General features: G+C 45.2%; 1 protein-coding gene across 9 annotated transcripts in view; it reads right to left on the bottom strand.

Moving 5' to 3' along the window:
• Nucleotides 1-27,006, bottom strand: part of DPF3 (double PHD fingers 3) — a 264,129-nt gene that overhangs the window by 133,697 nt on the left and 103,426 nt on the right. For all 9 annotated transcript variants that reach the window (XM_040975349.1, XM_040975344.1, XM_040975347.1 and 6 more), the window contains exon 2: nt 8,344-8,504. In XM_040975349.1, coding sequence (XP_040831283.1) covers nt 8,344-8,504 — 161 coding nt within the window. The remainder of the gene's footprint in view (nt 1-8,343; nt 8,505-27,006) is intronic.

Genomic DNA, 27,006 nt, shown 5'->3' with positions numbered 1-27,006 from the left:
CCATCACTGCAATAACAAAATAATATGGCTAATAAACTGACAAAATATAACAAAAGAATGGGACAATAAATATTCCATTAACAACAAGGGTAAAAACACTAAAAAATGGAATAGAAAATAAGTCCAAAACAATAGATTTAAACCTAACTATAATGGTAATCATATTAAATGTAAGTGGTCTAAATATTCAAATTTAAAAACAAACTCTCAGATCATACTTGAAAAGCAAGATACAACTACATGCTGTCCATAAAAAAATACAACTACTTTTAACAAGTCCAAATAGGTTAAAAGTAAAAGAATGAAAATATATACCAGGTAAACACTAATTAAAAGAGCATTGGAGTAGCTATATTAAAATTAGACAATATAGTTTTCATAGTAAACGATATTAGTAGAGATAAAAAAATTGTTTCATAACCAATTGATCAATTTAGCAGAGAATGTAGCAATCTCAAATTTTATACACCAAATAATAGAACTTCAAAACTAATAGAATATACAATTAGATAACTCTACAATTACTATAAGAAATTTCAACACTTCTCATAGTTCCCAATACAGGGAAATCAACAAAGTTACAGAATATTTAAACAATACTATCAATCCATATGACCATGGGATATTTATAGAACATTCCATGCAACAACAGCAAAATACATCTTCTTTCCTAGAGCAAAAGAACATTTGTCAAGATAGACCATATTTTGCACCATAAAACAATTCACAACGAATTAAAAAGGCTTTAAGAGATAAAAGTATTCTCTGACAATATGGAATTAAATCAGAAGTAAGCAATGGCACCAGTATAGTGGTGTGGCAGAGTAACCCAGTGCACACAACCATGGCATCACATACAGGTGCCAGCTAGAAAACCCTGCTGCTGCACTTCCGACCCAGCTACCTGCTAATGATCCTAAGAAATCAGCACAAGATGGGCCCACGGCTTGGGCCCCTGAAACCACCTGAGGGAAGGAGAACAAATTCCAGAATCCGGTCTTTAGCCAGGGCCAGCCCAAGCCATGATGGCAATTCAGAAAGTGAACCAGCAAAAGGATCTCCCTCCCTCTCTTTTTCCCTCTTTCTCCTTCTGTAATTCTGATTTCTGAAATAAATAAAAATAAATCTTGAAAACAGAAGTAAATAATGGGCACAGCTTAGGGAAACATCCCAAAAATGTTCGAAAACTAAATACATACATCTACTAAATAATCCATGGGCAACAAAAGAAATCCAAAAGAAAAATGTTTTTAACTTAATGAAAAACAGAAACAATAACAGAAATTGTATGAAATGAGGCCAAAATAGTATTTAGAAAAAATCATTTTTGGAAAATGTTTGTAATAGTAAAGTAGAAAAGTCTCATACCAATAAGATCAGCTGTCACTTTAAGAAACAGGAAATAGAAAACTAAACTCAAAAGGGAAAAGATGGAAAATAACAATCAAGGAAGAAAGCTATAATGCAAGAACAATTCCTGGGCCCAGTGAGGTAGCCTAGTGGCTGAAGTCCTTACCTTGAAGTCACCGGGATCCCATATGGGTACTGGTTCTAATCCTGGAAGCCCCGCTTCCCATGCAGCTCCCTGCTTGTGGCCTGGGAAAGCAGTTGAGGACGGCCCAAAGCCTTGGGACCCTGCACCCATGTGGGAGACCTGGAAGAAGCTCCTGGCTCCTGGCTTTGGGTCGGCTCAACTTTGACTACTGTGGCCACGTGGGAAGTGAACCAGCGGATGGAAGATCTTCCTCTTGTCTCTCCCCATCCCTGTATATCTGACTTTGACTTTCCAGTAAAAATAAATAAATCTTTGAAAAAAAAAAAAAAGAATATTTCTACTCAAAGCTATCATTAATAAGTTCAATAAATTTGGTAAGCCTCTAATTAAAATAATGTAAAAACTATTCAAATTACTGACACATGAAAAAAAAGAATACATAATGGATTCTACATTTATTTAAGGCATAATGCAACAATGTTATGAATAACTTAGTGCAACTAATTACAACAACTCAGATAAAACAGATAAATTCCGTAAATCATAAACAAAGATTTCTCAAGAAGAGATAACCTGAATAGTCCTGTAACTATCAAAGAAATTAAACTTATCATTAAAATAGTCTCACAAAGAAATTTCCAGATTGGGCCTGGAGTGGTGGCCTAGTAGCTAGTCCTCGCCTTGAACACGCCAGGATCCCATATGGGCGCCAGTTCTAATTCCAGCAGCCCTGCTTCCCATCCAGCTCTCTGCTTGTGGCCTGGGAAAGCAGGTCCCAACCCAAAGCTGTGGGACCCTGCACCCATGTGGGAGACCCAAAAGAGCTCCTGGCTCCTGGCTTCAGATCAGCTCTGCACTGGCTGTTGTGGTCACCTGGGGAGTGAATCATCAGATGGAAAATCTTCCTCTCTATCTCTCCTCCTCTATATATCTGACTTTGCAATAAAAATAAATCAATGTTTAAAAAACCAGAAATTTCTAGATCCATTTATAGTCACTGGTAAATGCTACAAAACATTTACAGAGAAAGAATAGCAATATAAACTCTTCCATAATACCATTAAAAACATAGTTCCCAACTCACTATATAAGACTAGCCTCATCCTGCTATCCAAATTTAGACAAAGGCTCTATTAAAAGGAAGAAAAAAACTATAGACCAATCTTTCCAACAGACACAAAAACTCTTAATACTACACTTCAGCAACACAAATCCAACAAATGTAAAAAAAAGTATAAAACATTATAACAAATTATCTATCTATCCTTCTATCTCTGTAATTCTGCTTTCAAAATAAAAAATAAACAAATCTTTTAAGGTAGAGGAAGGGGGGTGCAGGCAATGCTATGGCATAGTAGACTAAACCTTGGTCTTAATTGCCACACACCCCATATGGGCGCCAGTTCGAGTCCAAGCTGCTCCACTTCCCATCCAGCTCCCTGCTAACATCCAGTGGAGGACAGTCAGATAGCTTTCATCGCCTTTTGAGAGACCTGGCTGAAACTCCCAGCTCCCAGCTACGGACCAACTCAGCTCTGGTCACTGCAGAGTCCCTCACCAAACAAAAGTACATGAGAAATGAAAAAAATCAAATTAAAATGTTTAAAATTTCACACATATCAGTATCAAAAAGTATTAAGTACTTGGAGATAAACTTAGCCCAAAGTGGGAAAAACTTTACCCAGTGAAAATCAGTTGCAGAAAAAATTAAAAATACTAGTAAATGGAGAGATATGCCATATTCACAGGTCAAGAGATACAGGAGTTTAAAATTGTCAATTTTCCAAAAACAGATACACAGATTCAGTACAATACCAGTCAAAAATCCTGTACTTTTTTTTTTTTTTGGTACAAATGGATAAACTAAAAAGTAAGATTGGAGGGATAATATATAACTTCAAGATGCTCTAGAAAACCACAATAATCAGACTAGTGTGATAATCTTAGGTGAGCAACAGATGAGCAGATTATTAAAGTACAACTCAGAGTCCAGAAATGATCCCACATACATGTGGACAATTTTTAATCAAAAGTATAAAGGCCATTCAGAAGAGAAAGGCTAGTCTTCTCAATAAATGATGCTGGAATAACTGGGAATCTCCCTCTAAAAAAACAAAATGATCTTAGCACATGGATTATAAATGTAGGCACTTAGCCTAGCAGATAAGATAGTGTTAAGGATGCCTGCATTCCATATCAGAGGGCATGGCTTCAAGTTCCAGATCTGCTGCCAACTCCTGCTTGCTGCTTATGTGCATCCTGGGAGGCAGAAGGTGATGGCTCAAGAAGGTGGGTCCCTGCTGTGCTCATGAGACCTAGAATGGGCTCTTCTACATTCAGCCTGATCCAGTCCTAGCCATTGCAGACACTCGGCGAGTGAACCAAAGGATTTCTCTCACTTGGTCTATGTCTCTGGATTTGATTAATTAATTAATTCTTTAAAAATTTTAAATGGATCATAGGACTAAATGTAATGAGAGTTTTAAAATTATGAGAGTTCTAAGAATACACATCGGAAATTACTTAACATTTGGATGACTAGAGTACAGAGACTGGGGAAAGTGGGAAAGACAAAAGTGCAAATATTCAAAGAGATAATGGCTGAAATTTTTCCAAATTTGGCCAAAAAAAAATTTCATAGGTTCAAAAAGCTTACTCTTCAAACAGGATAAAGACCAAAAAGGAAAAAAAATCTGTGCTAAGACACATCAAAAACGTCTAAAATCTAAAGAAAAAAAAGTCTTGAAAATAATCCAAAAATATTGATACCTCATTTGAAAAAGCAATTAAATAGCAGCATATTTCTCATTACAAACCATCAAGCGAAGTAGCAAAACATTTTAAACATAAACAAGCATAATAAATCATAAAACATAATAAAAAAAGAATTCAAGCATTTGGGAAAGCAACTAAAATACTACTTGGGATGCCCATATCCAATACTGAAGTGCCTACATTGAGCTCAGTTCTGAGTTCCAGCAGCAATACTACTGCATAACCTGAGACCCACTACTCAAGTAATTAGGTCCTTGTTATCCATATGGAAGACCCAGCCTGAGTTCCCAACTGCTGGCCCAGACTCAGCTGGTGTAAGCATCTGGGAAGTGAACCAGAGGATGAGAGATCTCTTTGTATCTCTCTCTCTCCCTTTCAAATAAATAAATTAAAATTATACCAAAAGAAATTATCAGATGAGAATTTTATACCCAGCAAAAATATCCTTTAGAAATATAGAAATAAAGGAAAAAATAAAGCCATTCTCAGAAGAAGGAAAACAGCAGTTGTCACCACAAAAGCTACTCTGAAAAATAAACAAAAAAACTGCTAAAGAAAATATTGCATCAGATAAGAGATAATAACAAGGAAAATTTTGCACAACAAGAAGACTAAAAAAGAGCAGAAACATAAGTTTAAAATATAAATAAACATAATATAAAATGTTCACATAAATATAAGCAAATAAACATTTCTCCTACATTTCCTAGATTATGTTTGATACTTACAGCAACAACTATAACACTGATATGGCTTTCAATGTGAGTAGAGGATATGTGTGGGTAACTATGTTACAGAGGAAGTCAAGAGAAGGGGTTTTTATGAGAGGGAGGTTTGGATGTGACCGTAAAAGGAACCTTTACAGTTATGGTGCGATCATAAGGAGCACAGGGAGACCTCTGTAGTTACGGAATACTGTGGTAATGGTGGTTAAGCTCACCTGCACAGGTACATATGCACAGGTCATCAACGCCAGCTTTCTGATCTTGATGTCCTGACATATGTCCATGTCGGGAAAAACAAGGTGGAAGAACAGGACTCTCTCAGTGGTATGTTTGCAATTTCCAGTAGGAAATATAACTTTTTCAAAATCAAAAGTTAATTTAAAAAAGAAAAAATTTATGGAATCATCCCCTCACTCCCTACTCAAAGCAATCCTTGATAAACAAAAAAGGGAAAACAGCAGGTAAACCCCAAAGTGTACTGTGTAAGTGGCAAAACAGTATACAGAAACTATATTAAGTGACCTTAAAACACAGAAATTTGATTCTGTGTCCGTGATTGGATATCCCTACAGACAAAAAGAATTGCAAAAGAAAAGAAAAGAAAAAAAAAAACACGTTTCCAGGAATCTTGCTGTTATTGTGTGTGTGTGTGTGTGTGTGTGTGTGTGTAAGAGACAGCAAACGAAAGAAATGATGCAGCATTGATACTCAGAACTTTTTTTAGAGAAACAAAGGATTAAGAAAATCAAGTAAAAACTGTACACTTACTTGAATTCAACTGGAAGTATTAGTAACACATTTTTCTCTTTAAAAAAAAAAATCTTACTTTTCTAATCCTCATCAAAAAGGTCCAGAAACAATGACCAATCCAAGAACAACAAAAACCACCAGCTTATGGCCTCCAAATAGTGTTTCCTACAGAAAACAAATGGTGTTGCTAAGAGAAATGACTAATCCGAGTCTGGGGCAGGAAGTATACAAGGTAAGCCTGACACATTTTTTCTTCATTTTAGGATAGCAGGGAGGCTTTCAGAAACTACTGGGATTGTTTCACAATACCAGACTGGCCAGAACTGCTTATCAAAGACAGGATAACTGAAGCATTCTAAGAATACATTTTCTGTAGATTCAGAATATATGGAACAAAATAACAACTCTCATTAGCTACTTTTTGAAACTACTAGGTATGGGCCCAGCATGGTAGTCCTCACCTTGAACACCGGGATCCCATATGGGCGCTGGTTCTAATCCTGGCAGCTCCACTTCCCATCTAGCTCCCTGCCTGTGGCCTGGAAAGCAGTCAAGGATGACACAAAGCTTTGGGACCCTGCACTCATGTGGGAGACCCAAAAAGAAGCTCCTGGCTCCGGATGGGTGCAGCACCGGCAGTTGCGGCCACTTGGTAAGTGAATCATCGGACAGAAGATCTTCCTCTCTGTCTCTCCTCCTCTCTGTACATCTGCCTTTCCAATAAAAATAAATTAATCTTAAAAAAAAGAAACTACTAGATAAATTTGTTATTTTTATGAATACTGTCAAATAAAGATAGGAAAAAAAATCCTTTTCTTGCTTTTCGTCTGTGTACTGTAGCCCCCACTAACCAAAATTTAAGAGAAAATGTTTGTCTTTACAGAAGTAACAAAGCTAATAAATTGGGGGGGAGGGGTGATGAAAACCTCCAAGAAAATATCACCTATTGGCAACTTTTAATGGAATAAAAAGACTATAGACAATTATCAAGGGCTGCTAACATTGGCAGAGGAGAGATAAGGAGCCCATATGAGTCTCCTGATGAAAGTACACATCACCACTTAGGAATTATTCTTGCCACACACACACACACACAAAATGAACCTGCCTGAGTCTCCAAACCAAGTCACACAAATAACACTACGGGGATGTAGTCAGGGAATTCAGATTCCAGGAAATCCTGCAGTGCCAACAGCCAAGCTGCTTCCACAGACACCGTGTAGGAAGGAAGGAGAGGCAGACGCATAGAGACCTACTGAGTTTAAGAGACCTGAGAGACACATCAACCCATTTCAAAGCCAGGACCCTGTGTGGATCCTGATTTAAACTACGGGGAAAAAAAAAATCAATGTTTGTGTTATTAGTCTGTTGATTCTTTGCACTTTGATAACAACTGTGGGTGTGTTTCTGTTTTTGTTCTAAGTTTTGATCATTTGGAGATACAGAATGAAACATCTCCAGATGAAATAACACATTGTCTTGGATTTGCGTCAACATAATCTGGGGCCAGGAAGGAAAGTGGGAGGTGAAGACAAATAACACAAGATTGTCCATCAATTGGTCATTGTTGACACTGGGATACAGTGAAGAGAAGCCTTCTCTTGGACTTTTTATTTTTATATGCATTTGAAATTTTTCAAAAATAAAACTTGTTTAAGCAGGTGTTTGGTGCAGCAGCTGAGAACACTAGTTGGGAAGCTTGCAAACCGTATCAGAGTGTGTGCATTTGCATCCTGGCTCCACTCTGGATTCCAGCTTCCTGCTAATGCACGCTCTGGAAGGCAGCAGTGAGGGCTCGACTAGCTGGGTTACCAACACTCATGCGGGAGACCTGGACTGAGTATCTGGGGAGTGAGCCAGTCTCTCCCCTCCTCCCTCTCTCTCTCAAAAAATAAATAAATAAATAAATAAAAGCAAAACAAACAAAAAAACAAAACCTTTTAAAAATAAAATTACTAATTCAAACCCACCTGTCTTTATTCTATTTTTTTGTTTGTTTGTTTTGTTTGAGTCTAAAACACTGGTGTATAAATGCAAGCATTCACGAGGCATGCATATTACAAAAACACAGGGCATGGATTTCAGATTTTGTTCTCACCAAAATTATCTTCTAATGTGATTTAATCTAAGATTTTTAATGTTTTCTCATAACAGTGACAATAATATCAATAACAGCCCAGCTACATGCTAACTCACCTGACTGATGAGTTTGTCAGGAATGTTTTTGTTTAGTCCAGAGAAAATCCTAGACAGTGATGCTGTTTCTACACACATTTCCTGAATACAAGGGACCTGGGGGCAGCGACTGGGTGAAAGCCCTTGCCCCCAGATCTTCGTGCAGATTCCCAGCCTGTGATCAACAACAGACAGGTGAGGCCTGCTCAGCTGGCTTTCTCTTTTGGGATAAAAATCTTGAGTGTCTTCTCTTCCTACTTGGAGCTTCAGTGGAAGCCCCCATCCTTGCTTGTCTCATTCCTCGGGGTGTCTATTAAAGCAGTTGAGTTTTCAAAAGCTTGGAGGACCTTGCGCTGTTGCCCTACTCTTCCCCGACTCCCATGCTCCCTCCACTTCCAGCCAGGCAGGAGTGGCGTGGCTCACCTGGGCCTCGGTGCCTCTTCTCCATCCAGATGTAGCAGTTGTTCTGGGCCACCCCAGTCTGCGAGTCCAGGAAGGGTAATCGCACACTACGCTCTGCGCACAGCCTTGAGTTGTAACTCCGGCAGTGCTCGATGGCTTCCTTGTAGAACTGGTCCCCAAGCCTGCCAGGGAGAGGGAGGAAAGGAGTGAGGTTGTGGTTCAAGGGAGACAGAAACAGCCCCAAAGACAAACTAATGCCCGCCAACTCCACCCATCTTGTGGGAAGAATCTGCAAGTATGAAGACGAAGGCAATGAACACCAAGCGCCAAAGTTAGCGTCAGGCCTCCATCCAACAGGTTCTATTTCCTATCCACCAGACAACCAGCAACCCCATAAACACAGACTCTGGAGCCACAAAGACAAGCCACCAGTTATAGAGACAAGTCCATCTTCTAGGAAGCTCCAAATGGAAGTCTCTCCAGAACAATCTGCTCCATGAGGTTTGCTTCCAGAGTCCCTTAACCGCCCTCTGTCACCAGTAGACATCCAGATGCTCGGAGTCCTATCACAACGAGAGAGAAACACTCCTTCTAAACCAAGGTTGCAAGAACGCAGGGAGCATCCTGTAGAGTATCACTTTAGAGAATCATGATATGGAAAAAGAGGCAAAAAGGGACACCTGGCACTTTGAAATGACATTCTTAAAGAAAAATTACTTCCTCTTACGGAAAACAAACAAGAGTACCATTTAAAATAATAGTTCAGCTCAGAATAATGCAACTGCTGGAGTTTAAAACACTAAGAGCAAAACTTTTGTGGCTGGCTGGAGTGGTGATCTTTGATTAAGTTCAGGACACACTATGTCCCCAAGTCTTTGGGATCCACAAACACAGGGTAATGCAAATTTTAACAGTGTCCTTTCAAAGATTAAAAACATGTCATTGATATAACTGATTGCATGCAACGTACAAGGCTAATCAGTAAGATCAAAACATAACAAACAAAATATTGGCACATGATGCATGTTATAAGAGGTACCAGGAAATAGAAATGTAACAACTTTGCCAATTAAAGTTGAACTTCATAGGTAGGGGAGGTGACACGGGAACTGGAGGGGCAAAGAGAAAACAGGGTAGCTCATTTTGAAGCAGCAATATGAATGTCCCCTTGTTCTGGCTCTATGTAGATTTGATAAAGCAGAAATTTACAAGAGAAAAGTCTCTAGGGTAAAAATCACATGTTTCATAAGGACAATATAATCAAGCAAATGCTGGGGTTTTTCCCACATATAAAATTTATCATCTTAATCATTGTCAAAGTGTATAGTTTGGTGTTATTACATATCTTCACGTGGTGGCACAACCAACACTACCATCCATCTCCAAAACTCTTCATTTTCCAAAAGTGGAACTTAACCCATTAAACATACTTCTTCCCAGCCCTGGAAACCGACATTCTACTTTCTGTGTCTCTGAAAATTATTCAGGCTGAATAATACTCCATCCTACGCACGGACCACATTTCACTTACTGATTCACCTATGCTTTGAATATTGTGAATAGTGGTGCTGTGGATTCCAGGAATACCCCTCCAAGTCTCTGCTCTTCATTACTTGGGGCATATGTCTAGGAGTGGAATTCTTGGCTCATACGGTAGCCTCACTGTGAGTCTGCCAAGCAACCACTGCACTATGTTCCATAGTGGCTAGCATTCTCACCAAGGGTGCAACAGGCTTCTAGTTACTCAATGTCATCACCACTATTTGTTAGAAAGCAAAGTTTTAAATGATCTTTTTCAATACTAACTTTTAGAAAGTCAACAAGTCAGATTCTATCAGGGTCCCAAACAAATACCTTACTATGGAAGAACACAATCTTGGAAACTTCTGAGACACCATGTGGATATTAACTTCCTGACAAGTATCTGGAAATACAAAGGGTGGTTCTTCTTCCACCTCTAAAAATTCTCACATTCCCAACAAAGGTCCAGCATGCTCAGAAAGTCTCCTAGCAGTGATGGAGTCAAACTATAATCGAACTACAACAGTCACGCAGCTGGAGACAATTTGGGGAGGGACGGTGAAAGCCCATTGAAATGTTGCTATAAAATGAATGATGCATAAGTTGATGTAATCAATGCTGGTGACAAAGGTTACAAAGACTGATTAAAAGTAATCATTTTTTTTTTCTACAAAATGTTCACCTGTATCCCACCAGCTTCTATGCCTCTTCTGTCTAGCTGATTTGGTTCAAAGGGGCAGAATTTTATCAGCAGTTCAGCCCTGGCAGGATGACTGACTCAGTAGGGTTGCCAGACTGCTCCGACTCCCCTTCAGGAGGCATGCTGACCACACCAGCCACACCAGCCATGCCAGCCATGCCAGCCACCCTGCATTGAAGACAACTAACAAGAACCCCTGATGGAGAGGTGTCTGAAGTGACAAACAGCCATCAGGTTTCCCAACCAATTTTTGACAGTCCAAAAAAGATGTGCTTAACTCTTTCAAACCAGGAACTCGGATGAACAAAGGCTCTATAAAAATTCGGTCCAAAAAAAAAAAAAAAAAAAAAGCTAAAAGAAAAAAATATACACTAAAACTCACCTACTGAGAACAGGGTTTCCAATTTTCAAAAGAAACTTCTGGAAGCCTAAATAGCAGAATTCTACAACAGCATTTCAAACTGGACCTTTGGTGATAATGCTAGCAACTTGATTTTAACAGCTTCAATCCACACAAGAGGAGTGAGAAAATGAGCTTGCTGAGACAGCCATGTGGTACAGCAGTCATGTCCCTCCTTAGGGCCTCTGTGTTCCATCACGGAGTGCCTGGTTCAAGCCCAGCTGTTCCTCTCATCTTGCTAATGCATACTTTAGGAGATAACAGGTGATGCTTCATGTACTTGAGTCCCTGCCACCAACATGAGAGACTTGGATGGAATTCCAGGCTCCTGGCTTTCACCTTGTCCGGCGCCAGCTGTGCAGGCATTTAAGGGGTAAGAAACTGAATGAAAGCACACACTCTCTCTCTCTCTCTCCCTCCTCTCTTCCTCTCTCCCCTCTTCCGAATAAAATGAAAATAGATAACTTTTTCAAAAGAAAGTGAACTTGCCAGAAATGAAAAGTGAAGGTGGCAGACATCTATGCCCCCAGGCAAAAATTCATTTACTCCCAAATGATTTCTACTTCCATAACATGAAGCATTATTAGTAACAGAAATGCTGGTGTGGTGGGGGAGGGACGTATATTCTTAAATGTACTCTTTCTTTCGCTGATATCTCTCTTACATAAGCAAAAAAAAAAAAAAACCTTCTGTACAACTTTATTAAAGACTGAAGCTGCAAAATGGTAACATCCGACAAAAGCCCCTCTGCCATCATCCCAAGGGAAGTCCCTTTCAAACAGACCTGCTATTGGCAGATTTGGAAACGCAACTTTAAAGCCTTCCCAAGATAAGAGAGAAAAGAAGCTCCTTGATAAACCCAAGGCGCCCTCCTCCAAAAGTTAATTAGCCAAAATCTTCACTGGGCTTGCTGTGCTGTTAAGAAGAAAATTGATGGCCAGGTGTCCCTAACCCATGGAGAGCAATTTAAACAAGAATGTCAGATGGCCTTTCCAATATGATTTTTCTACCAAAAAGAAAAAAAACAAAAAACAAAAAACAAATAAGGCCATAATGATAGGGCCTCAAGGATAACAATAGCAGTGAAGGTGCAGAGGTACAGGGAACAAGGAAAGGAATGCCTGGCAGGAAATGATTCCACTCATTTTTGTGGAGCAGTGTCCAGCATCTGCTAGGCTGGATCAGGCATGGCCCAGTCTCAACTACCACCTGTCTGTATCACACACAGGAGCCTGGATCATCAAGCATGATCGATACCTAGGGCTCGAGGTGGCTGGCACGAGGCATGGCAGACTGATATTCTCATCAACAGCTGACTTGGGGCTACTCAAGGCTGCAATCAGAAACAGGAAGGACAGGCAAACAAATTGTCCAGCTCTCTGCGCGGCCTGTTGATTGGAGCAGTGCTGGCTGCCTGTTCTGGTGTGCCTGAGCAGGGGCAGGGCCATGTGCAGGTGCAGGGAGGGAGCCACAAACTCCCTGAGAGGTAGGCATTCCTACAGACCTGCCGCCAAGCTCCCTAAAGAGGATTCAGAGTGGGAGGAATGGGACCAAAATTACTGCCAACAGACCGCAGACGTGACTGTCAGGGCCTGTCACAGCCCCCACTACCCTCCGCTCCTCTTCCAGCTGCTGCTCCACGACCTCATCTGCTCTCTCGGATGAGCCTCCCATCCAGCATGCCAACCAAACATCAGGACTCTTCTGTAGTCAGAGCCAAGGACAGGTGTGCCACAACTCAGCCTTGGGGGAAGCCAGCTCTCTCCTCAGTCGTCCACTACTCTAGGGCTGTGGGCAGGGCCAGACACAATGCCACCCCTCATATCTCCCTGGCGGCTGTCCCTGCCCTTCCCACCTTCGGCCCCTTCTCAGCAGCTGCCCCTTTCCCTCCACTCCCGCTGTGTGGGGCCCCTTTTGCTGCAAGGGGGGAGAAAATGACCTTGGCTCCTCAGACTATTTGCACACAGAGATAAAGACAGACAAACAACACCCTGGGACACACAGGATTTCTTGTTCCCTCTGCCCCCAGGGGCACCCTCCTCCTCTCTCAGCACCTGGTTTCCCTGCTGCCTCCCCCAGTTGCTCCACAGACATCCACAAACACACATGAAAGCTCATCTACACCAGAATGCTCCTGTCTCATTCTAAGTGTGGCATGGAAAGCTCCGACCCTCGTTTAGTTTTCCATGACTGGCAAGCAAGGGACGATATTTGGCAATGTGGGGGAAACACTGTACTGTTCGTAAAGCCAGCAAGAGGGAAAACCAAGTTTAGTGTATATTATACACTGAAACGCATCAGGCACCAACACCCCACCATGAAAGGCATCCATTAGAGGGTACAGCCCAGCAGCCCTGTATGCCTGCTCTTTCTCCTGGTTCACCCCAGAGTCCAAAACATATTGGGTACCCACTGAAAAACAGCTCATTATCCTCACCTAGTGTAGGCAGTTCAACTAGAGCAATGCAGTCTATACGACACATTGGTATTGTGTGCAATCTTCAGAGCCTACTGCACATATGGGCTGGTGATCCAGCAACTTTAGAAGAAAATGAAGTCAGCATCTTTAACATCTTTTCTGCACCCCTACTGCCTTGCCTGGAGCCTGGGTCATTGCAGCCATCTCCTGAATATAATCATTATGGCTCTACTCTTACCCCACCAGGCTGCCGGAGTCCAGCTCCAGCTGAGTTCCAAACTCGAGAAGGGTGCGTGGATGAGGCACAAAGAGGAAAGAAATGGATCACTACAATTTCATGATCATAATGGACAATGTGGGAAAGCTGTCCTTTTTATTTATACAGAAACAGTCAAACTCTGGCTCAGACTTTTTATATCATGGTCAAGCGGGTGTTTCTAAGGATAATTCTGCCATTTGTTTTACCTAAAAACAATAGAAGTTCCTACTACAATTCTTATTCTACAACTTAATCTTGTATCACAAAGAAAAGGAGAACCTAAAAATGGAGGAAAGAATGAAAGCCTAAATACAGGTCCTTTGATTGGCGTAAGGGGGAGAAATGTATCACAAAGAAAAGGAGAACCTGGGCCCAGTGGCGTGGCCTAGCCACTAAAGTCCTCACCTTGAACACGCCGGGATCCCATATGGGCACCAGTTCAAATCCCGACGACCCCACTTCTCACCCAGCTCCCTGCTTGAAGCCTGGGAAAGCAGTCGAGGACGATCCAAAGCCTTGGGATCCTGCACCCACATGGGAGACCTAGAAGAAGCTCCAGGCTCCTGGCTCCTGGCTTCAGATTGGCTCAGCTCCACCCATTGCGGCCACTTGGGAGTGAACCATCAGACGGAAGATCTTCCTCTCTGCCTCTTCTCCTCTCTGTATATCTGCCTTTCTAATAAAAATAAATAAATCTTTAAAAAAAAATCTTTCACTCCTCAGAAGAGAACCCAAGACAGCTCCCAATGATGCTCAAATCCCTCTGCCAGACCATCCAAGAGGCTCTGGGAGAGCCCCATACTGAGGAAGAGTGGAAAGACCAACTGGGATTTGGAGTCAGCTTGGTTTGAGTGTGGCTCTGCTGCTCACCTGCCAACAACCCTGGGTACGTTATGTATCCTTCCTCTCCCAAGGCCCACATTTACCACCCGCACTGTGGGTAACCTAACGCCTGCTTCTGGTGTGCAAGAGAAATGAATGAAACAGAACCTTTGGCACACTGACACGAATGCCCACAATCCACAGTCATTTCTTTTTCTCTTTGCCCAAACAGGATTCTCTCCCACTCTGCAGCAAGGTTCTCTGCTTAAGCAGACCACCCACCCCCAGGTAACACACATACATGCCACACTCCCTATGAGCTACCTGTGTTGCTTCTATTTGACTTACCCTTACCATCCTCCTTCTGTCTCGCTATTTCATTTGACTGTGAGTATCGCTAAGACAAAGATGGAGAGTTAGACACATGCTGAATATCCAAGCCTGGAATGCAGACACATGTGACCAAATAGGGTTGCTTGATTGAAATGCCAGGCCATCCTTGGCAAACTAATGCAAACATCACAGTTGAGAGCACTTGGGCTACTCCAGCTTGCTCCATATGGACATGGCTTCTCCAGAGTACAGGAACAAAGGCACAGACCACAGACATCCTACAAGTGCCCAAGTCCTCCTGAGGTCATTATTACACTCAAGAGTTTGATTTCTCCCTCTACAAAGTACTTTCTAGCCTATAAGATGCTAGAAAATGGACATCGCCCTTGTCTGAACTTGACAAGAAGCTGACTCCTCTATTGTGCTGACATCAAACCTACCCCAAAGAACTAGCTCCTCCTGGGTCCTTTTGCTGCCACCCTACTCTCAAAAATAATAATTGAGGTACTACCTCTCTTGAACAATGAAGAATCAGCAGTGGAGAAGGCTGTGAAATTCTGACTCTAGAAATGTGGGGTATGATCCAGGTGGTATGATCTGACAAATAGGGAGACATTATGGATTACAGCCCCAGCCTCTCAAACAGGGACATGAACAAGAGAGCCTTGTGGCAGGGCTTCAGCCACCACGTTTCCATGGTAGATATGGAAGGCCCAGTTAGCTGACCTGAACCCAGTTGCTGTGGTTCCTGTGGGAAAAGTTCCAGGCACCTGTCCTGGATTAACCTGGCAGCAGGAATGCATATCAGATTGATCCTGTGGAAGTTCCTATCCCCCAGCAAAGCATCCAACAGACCAGATTAAGGCAGCTGTATGGAGAAGACCTGATACCTTTAGTGTAGTCCTACCATCAGTGGATCCGACCTTCTTGATATTTCAGGAAGGGCATGTGCAGGCAGGGGTAGCCTTTGTGAAAACCAGGTAGAGCCCAAAGATCTGAACCGTAAAATTCCCACCATGGCTTAAAGGCCACTCAGTCTGATGTTCAGGCCCACTAGCCTCAATAAATCCCTTTCCCAGCTTCTACTCTGGTGAGGACAATTTTTTTTTTTCTCTCAGGGACTTATTATGCAAAGCTGCCTAAGCAAGACAGAATTTATATTGAACCTGACCATGATTTCTGAGCTGCCACTCGGTGTTCTGATGACATACACATCTCAGGGTTGAAGTCAAGGGGCTGCCAAGGACAGGAGACTGGGAGTAGGAAAGAAGAGGGGCACTTCCTCCCAGTAAATAACGTGCAGGGCCCTGGAAGGGTGGGGAGGGAAGCTCTGAGGAAGGCGCCTGTAGCTTCTCTGTGTCCAATGTTTGCCTTTCAAATGGCATCCAAAGGGACAAAATAAATTTCTCCTCTGGAGGCTAAAGATGCAACCAACTTTCAAAAGTGAGGGGAAAAAAAGAGTCTGCTCTATCTATGGCGAATCACACCTAGTACACACACACCACAGAAGCTTCATTGATTGAGAAAGTATTTTTAGTCTCTCTGGCTCACCGACTGAGTCCTTGGTGAAGAGCAGGGCACCCGTGTGTTGTCCCCTGGGTGTGATCAGCTGCAGAAGCAGACCACTGACGAGAGACAATTCTTGGGCAAACAGAGCCTCAGCCCCAGCATCGCTGCTGGGATCCGGGGCCCTGGGTGCCCTCCCCCGCAGAGGGTGTATTTGGCTGGCATTTAACACAGCCGCATGGAACAGGCTCCTCTGGAGTCAGGTCCCTCCACAACAGCCCAAGTGATCTTTTCAGAAGGAAATCAGACCATGACATTCTCCCCTCCTGGAATCCCCCAACTTCGTCTCATTGCAGCCAGACTAAAATCCTAGCTCCTGGCTGCAACTGTGAGCTCTGAGCTGGCTGTGCTCATCATTCTTGCTTCGTCTTGGTTCCTGCCCACCTGACCTACTGGGCTCCCTTCTCACTGTATTCTCTCTGGTCCTGTCGTCTCCCAGAGTGATGGCCCTTGGGATCCTTGCTGGCACACACTGCTCCCAGGTCTCCTCACAGTTGGCTTCTCCTTGGAGAAGTCTTCCTTGCCCCGCCCACCCCACTCCTGCCCTACCTAATCTCTTGTTGTCTGACATCGCCCTTCGGTTGCCTGCTGACTCTCCTGTCTGCACAACTCCATTCTGAGGTCCTTGCTTTCTATGTTTCACCAGATGATCCCTTGCACCCAACACAAGATCTGTGGCATGTGTGACAACAGGGCCTGGCTACACATCAATGCTGGTGGGAGACTGCCCCCCAACACAGCGAGCAAGAGTCACACACCAGCACCGCTCGCTTCTGACCCTTCCTGCCCAACATGCCCATATTTGAATCCCATTTATGGCTCCACAATGCCATTGGTGCACCCCAAAGCCTGGAACAAGAATAGGACAAGAACATACATGATGGTATTCATAATCTCAGTCACACCTTTCCACACCCAAAAGGCACATTCTAGGCCTGATTCAGGCACTCTAACGGTGCTAAGGACAGTCTCCAGTGGACCTATTCCATCTCCCTGAATTAACCTCTTCTGCATGTTCTTTCTCAGAGCCTGGAGCCTGTTGGTAGTGCCAGGGGCAACAGCAGGCTGGAGGAGGGGCAGCTGCTTGACAGGAAATCAATGGGAACTTGAAGGTCACCCGGAGGGCGCTGTCTCCCCATCAGGCACCTGCTGGGATAGGATCTGTGGTCCTGACCTCGCTTGGGGGCCTCTGCCCTCCTGTCAGAGTTGTTTAAAATCAGCCTGCAGGAGTGAATGCCCTGCACACCCAGCGATCTCCAGCCGTCCTTCTAAAGGACAGACGGCCAAACAAAGCAGCAAGGTCTCACCAACCCTGCCCGGAGGCGGAGAATCACCCCACCTTGTTCTGGCAGCCTCCTAAGAAAGTCATCTTGGGGCTGCCACTCTTTAAGACACATGCTTGTCATCTTCTCAAAAAGTTGGATCAAAGCCAGATGGACTGAAAAGCTGGTTGTTTGTTCCAAGTTTAAGTTCTGTGGTGGAAAGAGCACAAACATCCTGGAAAATCACGACGGACCCAACTGCACACTTGTGAGATCTCAGAAACAGCTAGCGCTGCCCTGCTCGCCTCAGTGTCCCAGAACCACAGCAAAAGCTCTGTTCTGGCCTCGCTTTCTTCCACCCCCAGGGGGAGTGAGGAGCTTGCCTCGATTTAGTCTGATTCCCTTTCTTCGTGTATCCTTTATTCCAAGCCCTCATCCTCCCTTCCATACCTTTCCCCCTACTCATCATCTTCCTTCCTGCCTCATCAAAAATCACTTAACATAGGGCCTGGCACAGTAGCCTAGCAGCTCAAGTCCTTGCCCTGAATGTGCCAGGATCCCATATGGGCACCGGTTCTAATCCCAGTGGACCACTTCCCATCCAGCTCCCTGCTTGTGACCTGGATAAGCAGTTGAGGACACCCCAAAGCCTTGGGACCCTGTACTCATGTGGGAGACCCAGAAGAGGCTCCAGGGTCCTGGCCTCAGATCAACTTAGCTTAACTCAACTCAGCAGCCACTTGGGGAGTGAATCATTGGATAGATCTTCCTTTCTGTCTCTCTTCCTCTCTATATATCTAACTTTCCAATAAAAATTTTTTAAAAAATAAATCTTAAAAAGAAAAGAATTACTTAACATAAAAGGTCAAGGACAAAGCATTCGGCCCACAACTCCAATTCCAAAATGGAAATCCAGTCCGAGATAAAAACGAGGAAGACTCACCCTAAGCTTGATTGCCAAAGGGTCTGGCAGGATGATGGGAAGAGCAGTGGGAAGGATGTCAGGGCACTGAGGGAATGAACACCTGCCCCGCTGCCAGGCACTGCTGTCCGTTCCTCGAGTGTATGCTCTCACTTTGCACTCGGCCATATCCTAGTATTTCTGCTAATTTTATACATTAGCATACCATAGCCTAACCAGCTTTAAGTGGTTTGCCTAGAGAATCATGCGACATTGTTCTAAGGCAACCTTGGTTCACAATCTTCTCTTGACCACACTGCACTGCCAGCCTCTCAGGAGGGCATCATGGCCCCTTCACAGAGAGCCTCCAGAAGTAGCACCATCTGAGCCACACTTTCCTTGGAGGCACCTCAGATTCTAACAGCATCGCTGACACACGAGCAAAGTTTCCTTAACCTTCAAATGATCCAGAGTTCAACTTTCCCATCCCAGAGCCACCTCTCAGCAGCTCAAGACAAGGACTGACGAAAAGGATGCCTGAAAAGCCACCATCAGAGAAATGTTGCAAAATGCTGTAAAGCAATTTAAAAGCCAACTCCACCTCCAGCGTGAGCAAAGGGCAGCAGGCTCTGAGAGGCCCTGTGGTCCTGAACATCTGCTAATGAGGGAAAGAGAAATGCCAGATTGTCGAAAAGAGTCAGACTAAGCATTCTAGAATATTCGTTCAAGAATACCTAATCAGACACCTGCTTTGACTGAAAGGCAAACCAAGAGGCAGAGAGGTAAAAGGACAGACCCCATCTCAGAGAAGCAGGGATAGGATCGCTTCCCAGCGCCCAGAATCCCCATGGAAGGATCTCACCCCCTTCTCTACCAGGGGTCTGCATATCACAGCCCCTCGCCTGTTTGGCCCCACCCCATCCACCCTCAGAGTTCCACAGATAAAGTTCTATGATTAGATTGCCATGCACATTCATCTGCCTTGTGTATAATCTATGGTTGTTTCGAGACTACCTCAGCAGCGTTTTGTACAACAATTCCCTCCCCCTTACCATTGGTCTTGCTTTCTAGAATCAATAGTGGCTTCAAACATTAAATAAAAACTTCTAGAAAAGTTTTTGATTGCTTGCTATTCCAAGCAATGTGATGATATCTTACACTGTCTCATTCTGTTCCAACTGGGACATGAATCAGCCCTTGGTCCAGTGTATATACCCTATACACGCTACCTACCCATTACATTTCAGTTATCAGATCATGGTAACAATACATTATCATAATTCTTTTGTTTTGCTGTTAGTTATTACTGTACATCACTTACTTGCCTAATGTATAAATCAAACTTTATTGTAGGTATGTATCTATAGAAAAACCCTAGTCTACGAAGGATTCAGTACTGTCTGCAATTTCAGACATCCACTGACATCCTTGGACCACTCAAGCCCCCAGAGACCATATGGCATGATTAGTCTAAAATATCTACTACTCGAACCTTTACAGGAAAAGTGTGCTGATTCCTGTTTGATAGTTTAAGCTTTGAATAATGAAAGCACTCCACCTTTGGAATGAAATAAATAGAATAGGAGACCCTCAGGCATACCTCGTAAGCAGATAGTTTTATAATTATCTCAGCTTGCTACAACTTAATAAAAACCCATAAATACAGTTAATAACCAGGAAAACAACCACTTGCTCACTCTACTTATTTAATAATTACTGTTAACTACAGTAAGCAAAACTCATCACTGGAAATTAATTTTTTTAGCCTCCCCTGAGAGTGCTTTTTCATTTAGCAAATGCTATTGGCCAGTGGGTGAGAGGATGTTTTGATGGATCACCCAATCCTAATTTCCTCCCGTTGAGTTAAAGGCTCTTGCTGGGGCAGCTGGGGAATGGAGAGGGCTGCCCTCCCGATGGAATGCTCTCTACCAAGGAGCACATTGCCTCATCTCCTCTCCCCAAGTAACAGTCATAGCTATGGCCAGGCATACCACAGGCCCGATTTATTCCTCTTATCCCTCACCACCTACCTGCCTTGCCTATCCACCTCTGCCTGCTCCAGAAGTAACCAGAGTATTGTCCTGGGTTCACAGACATGTTATAGCCACCAGTTGTCTTGCAATCATCCCAGGGCATGGGGATCAGGGGGGTTAACCCTGACCAGGTGGTGGGAGAAGCTCCAGATCTGGGTTCCCAGATGAAGTGGGAACTTGGTCAGTATGGGTTTTCAGCAAGGATACCCACACAATCTGGGTTACTGGCTCTAATCTGTCAAATTAAGGGGAAAGGGCCCGGCGCGATGGCGCAGTGGTTAAGGTCCTCGCCTTGCATGCCCGGGATCCCATATGGGCGCCGGTTCTAATCCCAGCAGCCCCGCTTCCCTTCCAGCTCCCTGCCTATGGCCCGGGAAAGCAGTTGAGGATGGCCCAAAGCTTTGGGACCCTGCACCCATGTGAGAGACCTGGAGGAGGTTTCTGGCTTTGGACCGGCATAGCATTGGCCGTTGCGCTCACTTGGGGAGTGAATCATCAGATGGAGGATCTTCCTCTCTGTCTCTCCTCTCTGTATATCTGCCTTTCCAATAAAAATTTTTTAAAAGGGCGGGGGGGGAGGACAGCTGAGTTCAAACTTTTAAGTCATCACCAGGTATAAAAATGTTGGTACACCTGAAGTTTCCCAGCACCCTCCCCGCCAAATAATCTGAAAGGAACCAACTGTTTGCATGGAAAAGTCCTGGCTCTCACATCAAGTGTTCCAGAACAGTTACACTCATGGCTCCCCTTCTCAAAAGTGGCCCTGCTTGGCTGATCAGTGATCAGGCCATCCTCCTGAGGAGTCGTTTGGGGTCAGAGTTAAGTGAGAACCAGTTCCCTGGACAAGGACAGCAGTGGCTGTTAACGAGGCTCCTAAGGGAGACATGCCCAGAATGATCAAGAATCAGGATGCTGGGCTGGGGCAAGAAGTGAATGCCTAAGGACCACAGAGGCTGCCTCAGGTGGCCCTGCTTCTTTACTGCCCCGCCCTCCTCTTGCAGTGACCAAATATTGAGAGACTATCGGCCAAAATGTGAACTGCCTGGGAGAATTAAAAAAAAATATGGCCTCAGGAAGTACCCAAAGAACAGAGGTGCCAATGACCTGCTGGCCCAAGCCAAGTACCCCATCCACATTCTTCCCATCCCTGGGATGAGGGACAGCCCTGCCCTTCACAGGGCCTGACCCTGATTGCCATGCACTTGACACACGTTCGCTCTGGCAGAACCAAATGCAGCTCAAGGCCTTGTGTTCTTAGGAAATTCCTCTTCCTAGGAGGCTCTCCCTCTACTACCAGCACTGCTGGACTACAACTGCAAAGGAGTCATGCTGTCCTCTGGACCCCCATCAGTAAGAAGGCCAGGAGGCCAACAAAAAGAAAGATCTGGAAGAGCTAATGTGAGCAGGACCCACAGGGAAGGCACAACAGGCTGGACAGCTGATGAGAGGAAGAAGCAACAAAGCAGGAAGAGTTGTGAGGAGGAGGTGGGGAGGTGGCAGTCAATAGCAGGTGGAAGGAGAGCAGCCTCCAGCAATGCCCCACTGCCATCAATATCTGTTTTGAGGACAGGTCATCTGGGGAATTTATGCTCTCTAATAATTACCTTGCAGAGGTTTCACTTATCTATCTTACCAGAAGAATCTGCCAGTTGCCAGACACACAGGACTCTGGTTAATTCCATCAACACTGCCCTCCACTTCTTCCTCGCTTTGCTGCCCCTGACTTCTACCCCTCACCCCTTTGCCTCTCAGGCCTGGGGGGGGGGGGGGAAGGGGAGGAGATGAAGATGATACATAAGGATATTGCAGGAGTAGATAAGAGAACACAGGTCTGGCTCTGTCTGTTCACCACCATGTTCCTAGTGCCCCCAGCAGGCCATACACCCTGCTTATGAAGCCACCAGGAAAACAGCTTATTGACAGATATAGGGGTTAAGAACCCAGCCCAAACACATGCTGGGCTGGGGCAGGAGAAGCTTTTCCAAAAACCATGTGGGAAAGGCTGAATACAGGCTATGCTGCACACAGAGTGGAATATGTTTGCCTCCGAGGGACAGGGTTGCATCAATTCTGGTTAGTATTCATTTTCTTGTTTCCACACCACTTTCTGGATCCCCATTACCCCCTCCAGAAACCATCCTGTGCTGCTCATCCCACTCGTGAAGGGCATTCACCAGGCTCAGCTGTGAGCTCCTGCAGAGCAAGGTCCCTGGTGTGCAGCCCGTGCACCTGCCGGACATCCACCGCTGAGTGCTGATGATCCCCACAGCACCCAGGCAGACTCACCGTGGCTCAGGCACCATCCTGAGTGCTCAGGATTAGGGACAGGAACACATCTCCTCTTTACAACAGCCCTCTGAGCAAGATGCTATACTGTGCCTCCATTGATGAAGATGCCAAGGTTTGGCAAGCTTAAGCCACCGGCCCAAGGTGACTTAATAAGTTAGCCCAGCCAGGATTTGAAGTAGCCAGTCTCATTTCAGAACCTGGACTCCTCACTACTCCGCACCATCCCACCTCTGCATTAAATGTTTGACAATGTGGACCACTGGGCATTGTATCCAGCCACTTATTGATGCCTTCCTTTTCTACAATAATTTTTAATCAAGTAATATTAATATCAAACAGCTAATGGTCCTTGCACATATATGGAGGCCCCTGGGTACATAATGGAGGTTATGAGCTTTCCACTTAACAACTGCATCCACCTCCAGGGGGAGAAAGCCCAAGGTCAACTGCATGCTCCCTGTCTGTACTGCAAATCCCAACCTCCTCCTTGCTCAGGGTCTTGGCACCTGATGCTCCCTGATACTAACTCATTCTGAAGGATTATCCTGCAATTCCCAAGGCAGGCCACTTTGTGAAGAGAAAGCCTTTCCTCAGCTCACAATTTCTGAGCTGGAAGTCCAAACAGCATGGTACAGGGTCTACTAAGTGCTCCAACATTTGGCTCTCTTCCATCATGGCCAGAGACAAGGAACCTAAGGGTGTGGTTCTGTCCCTTTGATGTTGAGGCAGCAGGAAGCTACCCTGCATGCTCCACCACGAATGTTTGCATCCTCTTTCTGCCATGAACCCAAGACTCTGAGGACTGACCTCAGGGGATGAAACAGAAAACCTGCAGTATCCTCTAGCAACTGTGCTATTCTCTCTCCCAGATAGGGCTGGCTGCTCGGAAACATGTGCCCAACTCCTCCTTGACGCCACCTGCTTCTTCAGCCATCACTTTGGCTTATGCCCTTCTTAGCACGCCAGCATCAACAATTATTTATTCACATGGTCACATGTATATGTGCCACCTACCTTTCCCATGTAATATGACAACCCTGGAGACAACTGTGGGCTTTCTTGATTTCCAGTGCCTCAGACTGGAGTTTGGCATAAGGTAGGCACTCACTAGGAGTTAGCTGGTTAAACTAATGGTTTAGTGTCCTCACAAACCTTCCACAAGACATGGTGGTTTCTCAGTTGGACACTTTCTTGTAAGCCCATCTCTCTGTTTTTTATTTACTGAGCCAGCATACCAAAACACCTCACAGCGTACTTTGGGATCTCACTGTACCCTATGATGAGGTACTAAATACCGCTATTATTGTGTCCATTTTACAGATGAGAAAATTGAGATGCAGAAATATGCTCCAGTTTGCCCAGCATCATAGAGCAATAGGCTAAGATGTCACTCCCCATGGTGTGTACCTCCCTGAGTTCAAGACATCACTTGTTCTGCCTGACTGGCTCTGGCAGCCTCCCCATAGTAACCTCAGCTCTTTACCTGTGAGTCCCCAGAATGTCCCCTGTCCCCATCGCACAGCTCCCCAACACCTCTCTGTGTGGCCTCTTGCATGGGCCTCTCTAGATTCTCCCCAGTTTTCCCTGCTTAGTGTTCCAGGGGTCTGTCCTGAGCGGCCAGTCACTCTCTCCCTTCCCTTTGTTTCTGGAGACCTTGCCAGATGCCAGTGGCACATCAGAGAAAGCAAGGAGAGAGACGAGCTCTTTACACCCCCAGCAAAACCCTTGCTGGGTCGTTGTGGGACAGCTGCGACTACGGACTGAAGGTCATGGCTCCTCCCCGTGCAGCTAGCTCTGTGATCCCAGCAACCTTCCTCCTGACCTAGCCTTGCAGCTTCTGTGCAATCCCTTCTACGCAGCCCTGCCCACATGTCCTGCGATTAGTCCTGCTGTCAACAGCCGTTGGTTTACTCCACCTGAATCCGCTGCTGTCTGCTGGAACCTTAACTCTTTCATACCATGTGAAAGCCACCTACCTTTTCCCCTCTTCCACCCACCTCCTACACAACTGCCCCTGCTGCTTCCATGCAGCTGCCTCCATCAGCCTCACTTTTACTCACTGCCTGGGGTCTCTACCTCCCTCACAGATCTATAAAGCAATGTTGGTTTCCAGCCTTGAAAGGTTGGCCCCAAAGCCGTGCTCCCGACCTGGGCTCCACGGTCTCTTCGCTGACACTGAGGCAGTGCTCAGTGCTGGGGGAGAGTGGTGGCCAGGCGGACCCTGCCAGGAACATGATCCTGCCTTCCTGTGACAAGAATAAAAACAGGGCAAATGTGTGGGACACCCTGTGCTGGAATCAAGCTTCTCCTGGCCTGGGTGTTGGGGACCCTACACAGGAGTCCTGGGAGCTCAGACAGAGTCAGCACCAGTCTCCACCATCAGAACATCATTTATTGAACAGGTCTGTCCTGGGCTACCACTCACATACATTCACTCTCACTGGGACAGATGAAGAAGCTAAGAGTCAGAACTGGGATTAGAACTCAGGTCAGCCAAGTCCATAGGCCTTAATTCCCCACGAGCACACACAGCCTCACAGACAATCTCTTTCCTCTGCGATGGAATGTCCCAGACTTGAATCCACTCCAGCAGGCAATTCTGCAGCAGTTGGAGGTCTGGTGGAGGAAGTTAAGATGAGACAAAGTGCAGGAAGCCCATGCTGCTCAGAGAACCAGTTGGTCCTGGGACATGGTACCATTTGGCCACAGTGTGGACTGACCACCCACGAGGCTGGAACACAGACCCCCTCCTCCCCACAGAGCCAGCCTGGAATCCCAGACTGAGGCTGTATGGCTAAAGGCATGGACCCCTCTAGGGCAGTCACAAGAAAACTTGGACGGGGAAGGGGAGGCAAGGACAGTGACAGAGAAGGGAAGGACTTGGGAGGGGGGCGGCAAAAAAAAGGAGAGGGAGGGAGCTTTCTGTAGCAGAACCTGGAGCTGGACCAAGCTTGGAAGCAAAACCACACAGTCATGAGCATGCCCATGTGCGCACACACACACCCCAGCGCGGCCACCAGACAGCCCAAAATAGCCCACACTTTGTTCCTGGCGCTCTCAGGCCCCTGGAAGCCAGCTCAGCACAGCCTCCTGGCCTTGGGTCCCCAGGACTGTCAACCAAATCTAGGTCCCCAGGCAACCAAACACTCCCCAGAGCTGGCAAGGGGCAGACCCAACAAGCTCCCACCCTACATGACCCTGCTGGCTGAGACCTCACAAGGCCAGACCCGATCTGCACAGGTGGTATCCAGTGACCCAAAAGACGACGGCTCCAAATCGGGAGAACTGACCTGATTCTCCCTCCCCCAACCCTCTAAAGGGCCTTCTGTAGGGCAGTAGGCCTCAGAGCATTTTATAGAATGGCGAAAATACCTGTAAAAGAATGTTCTTTAAAAAAAAAATGTTTTAAAGACACTGCTGAACAGATCTGCAGGTCATGTTAAAAATGTCTGCATCACTAAAATGAAAACACTCTGTGCCCTTCCCCTTCACACTCCAAATTTATTCTCCCCTAAAGATGAACAGCAAACATGATTAGACCCAATTAATGCATGGGAAATTGAGAACAGAAGAAGGAAAATCAATAAAATCGCCTTGCTCTGACCACTGCTGCAAATGAAGTCTTAACTTGAAGGGGATTTGGGAGGGAAAGGAAAGCCAGTGTCACCAACAGCCAGGAGGCCATTTGACATGGCAGTGATGCCCACGTGGATGTCCGGGTGAAGAGGACCACTAAGGCATTCCCCGGGACAGCAGGAGGGGAGAGGCAGCTGAGGTCACTTGCTTCCAATTCGTCACCTGGCATGAGGCTCATCACTGGTGGTAAATTCGCATCTCTCTTGTAAAAGCAAGACATAAAAGCAAGCAAAAGGCAGAAAGCATCGCACATGTGGCCAATAAATTAAAGGCACTGGTAATTTCCAGGCAGGCAAAGGCCATATGGGCTCCCCTGCAGCTTCACACTAATTTTATCTCCATCCTCACACTCTACCCCATCCCTCTTCCCTATCCAGGAACAGGAAGGAAGAAAGGAAATTAACAAGGATGCACCCAGCATCCATCCTGGATCATGCTATTCGGAGCATCCAAAGAGCTGTCGAGAATGTCCCATGGAAAGGGAAGGACACACACACACACACACACACACACACACACACACACACACTCTTTCTCTCTGGC

This window comes from Ochotona curzoniae, unplaced genomic scaffold (genome assembly GCF_017591425.1).
Source record: "Ochotona curzoniae isolate NIBS_2020 unplaced genomic scaffold, NIBS_Ocur_1.0 contig_2688, whole genome shotgun sequence".
Taxonomy (NCBI): domain Eukaryota; kingdom Metazoa; phylum Chordata; class Mammalia; order Lagomorpha; family Ochotonidae; genus Ochotona; species Ochotona curzoniae.
Note: the sequence above shows the minus strand (reverse complement) of the source record. Positions and strands in the feature narration are given on the sequence as shown.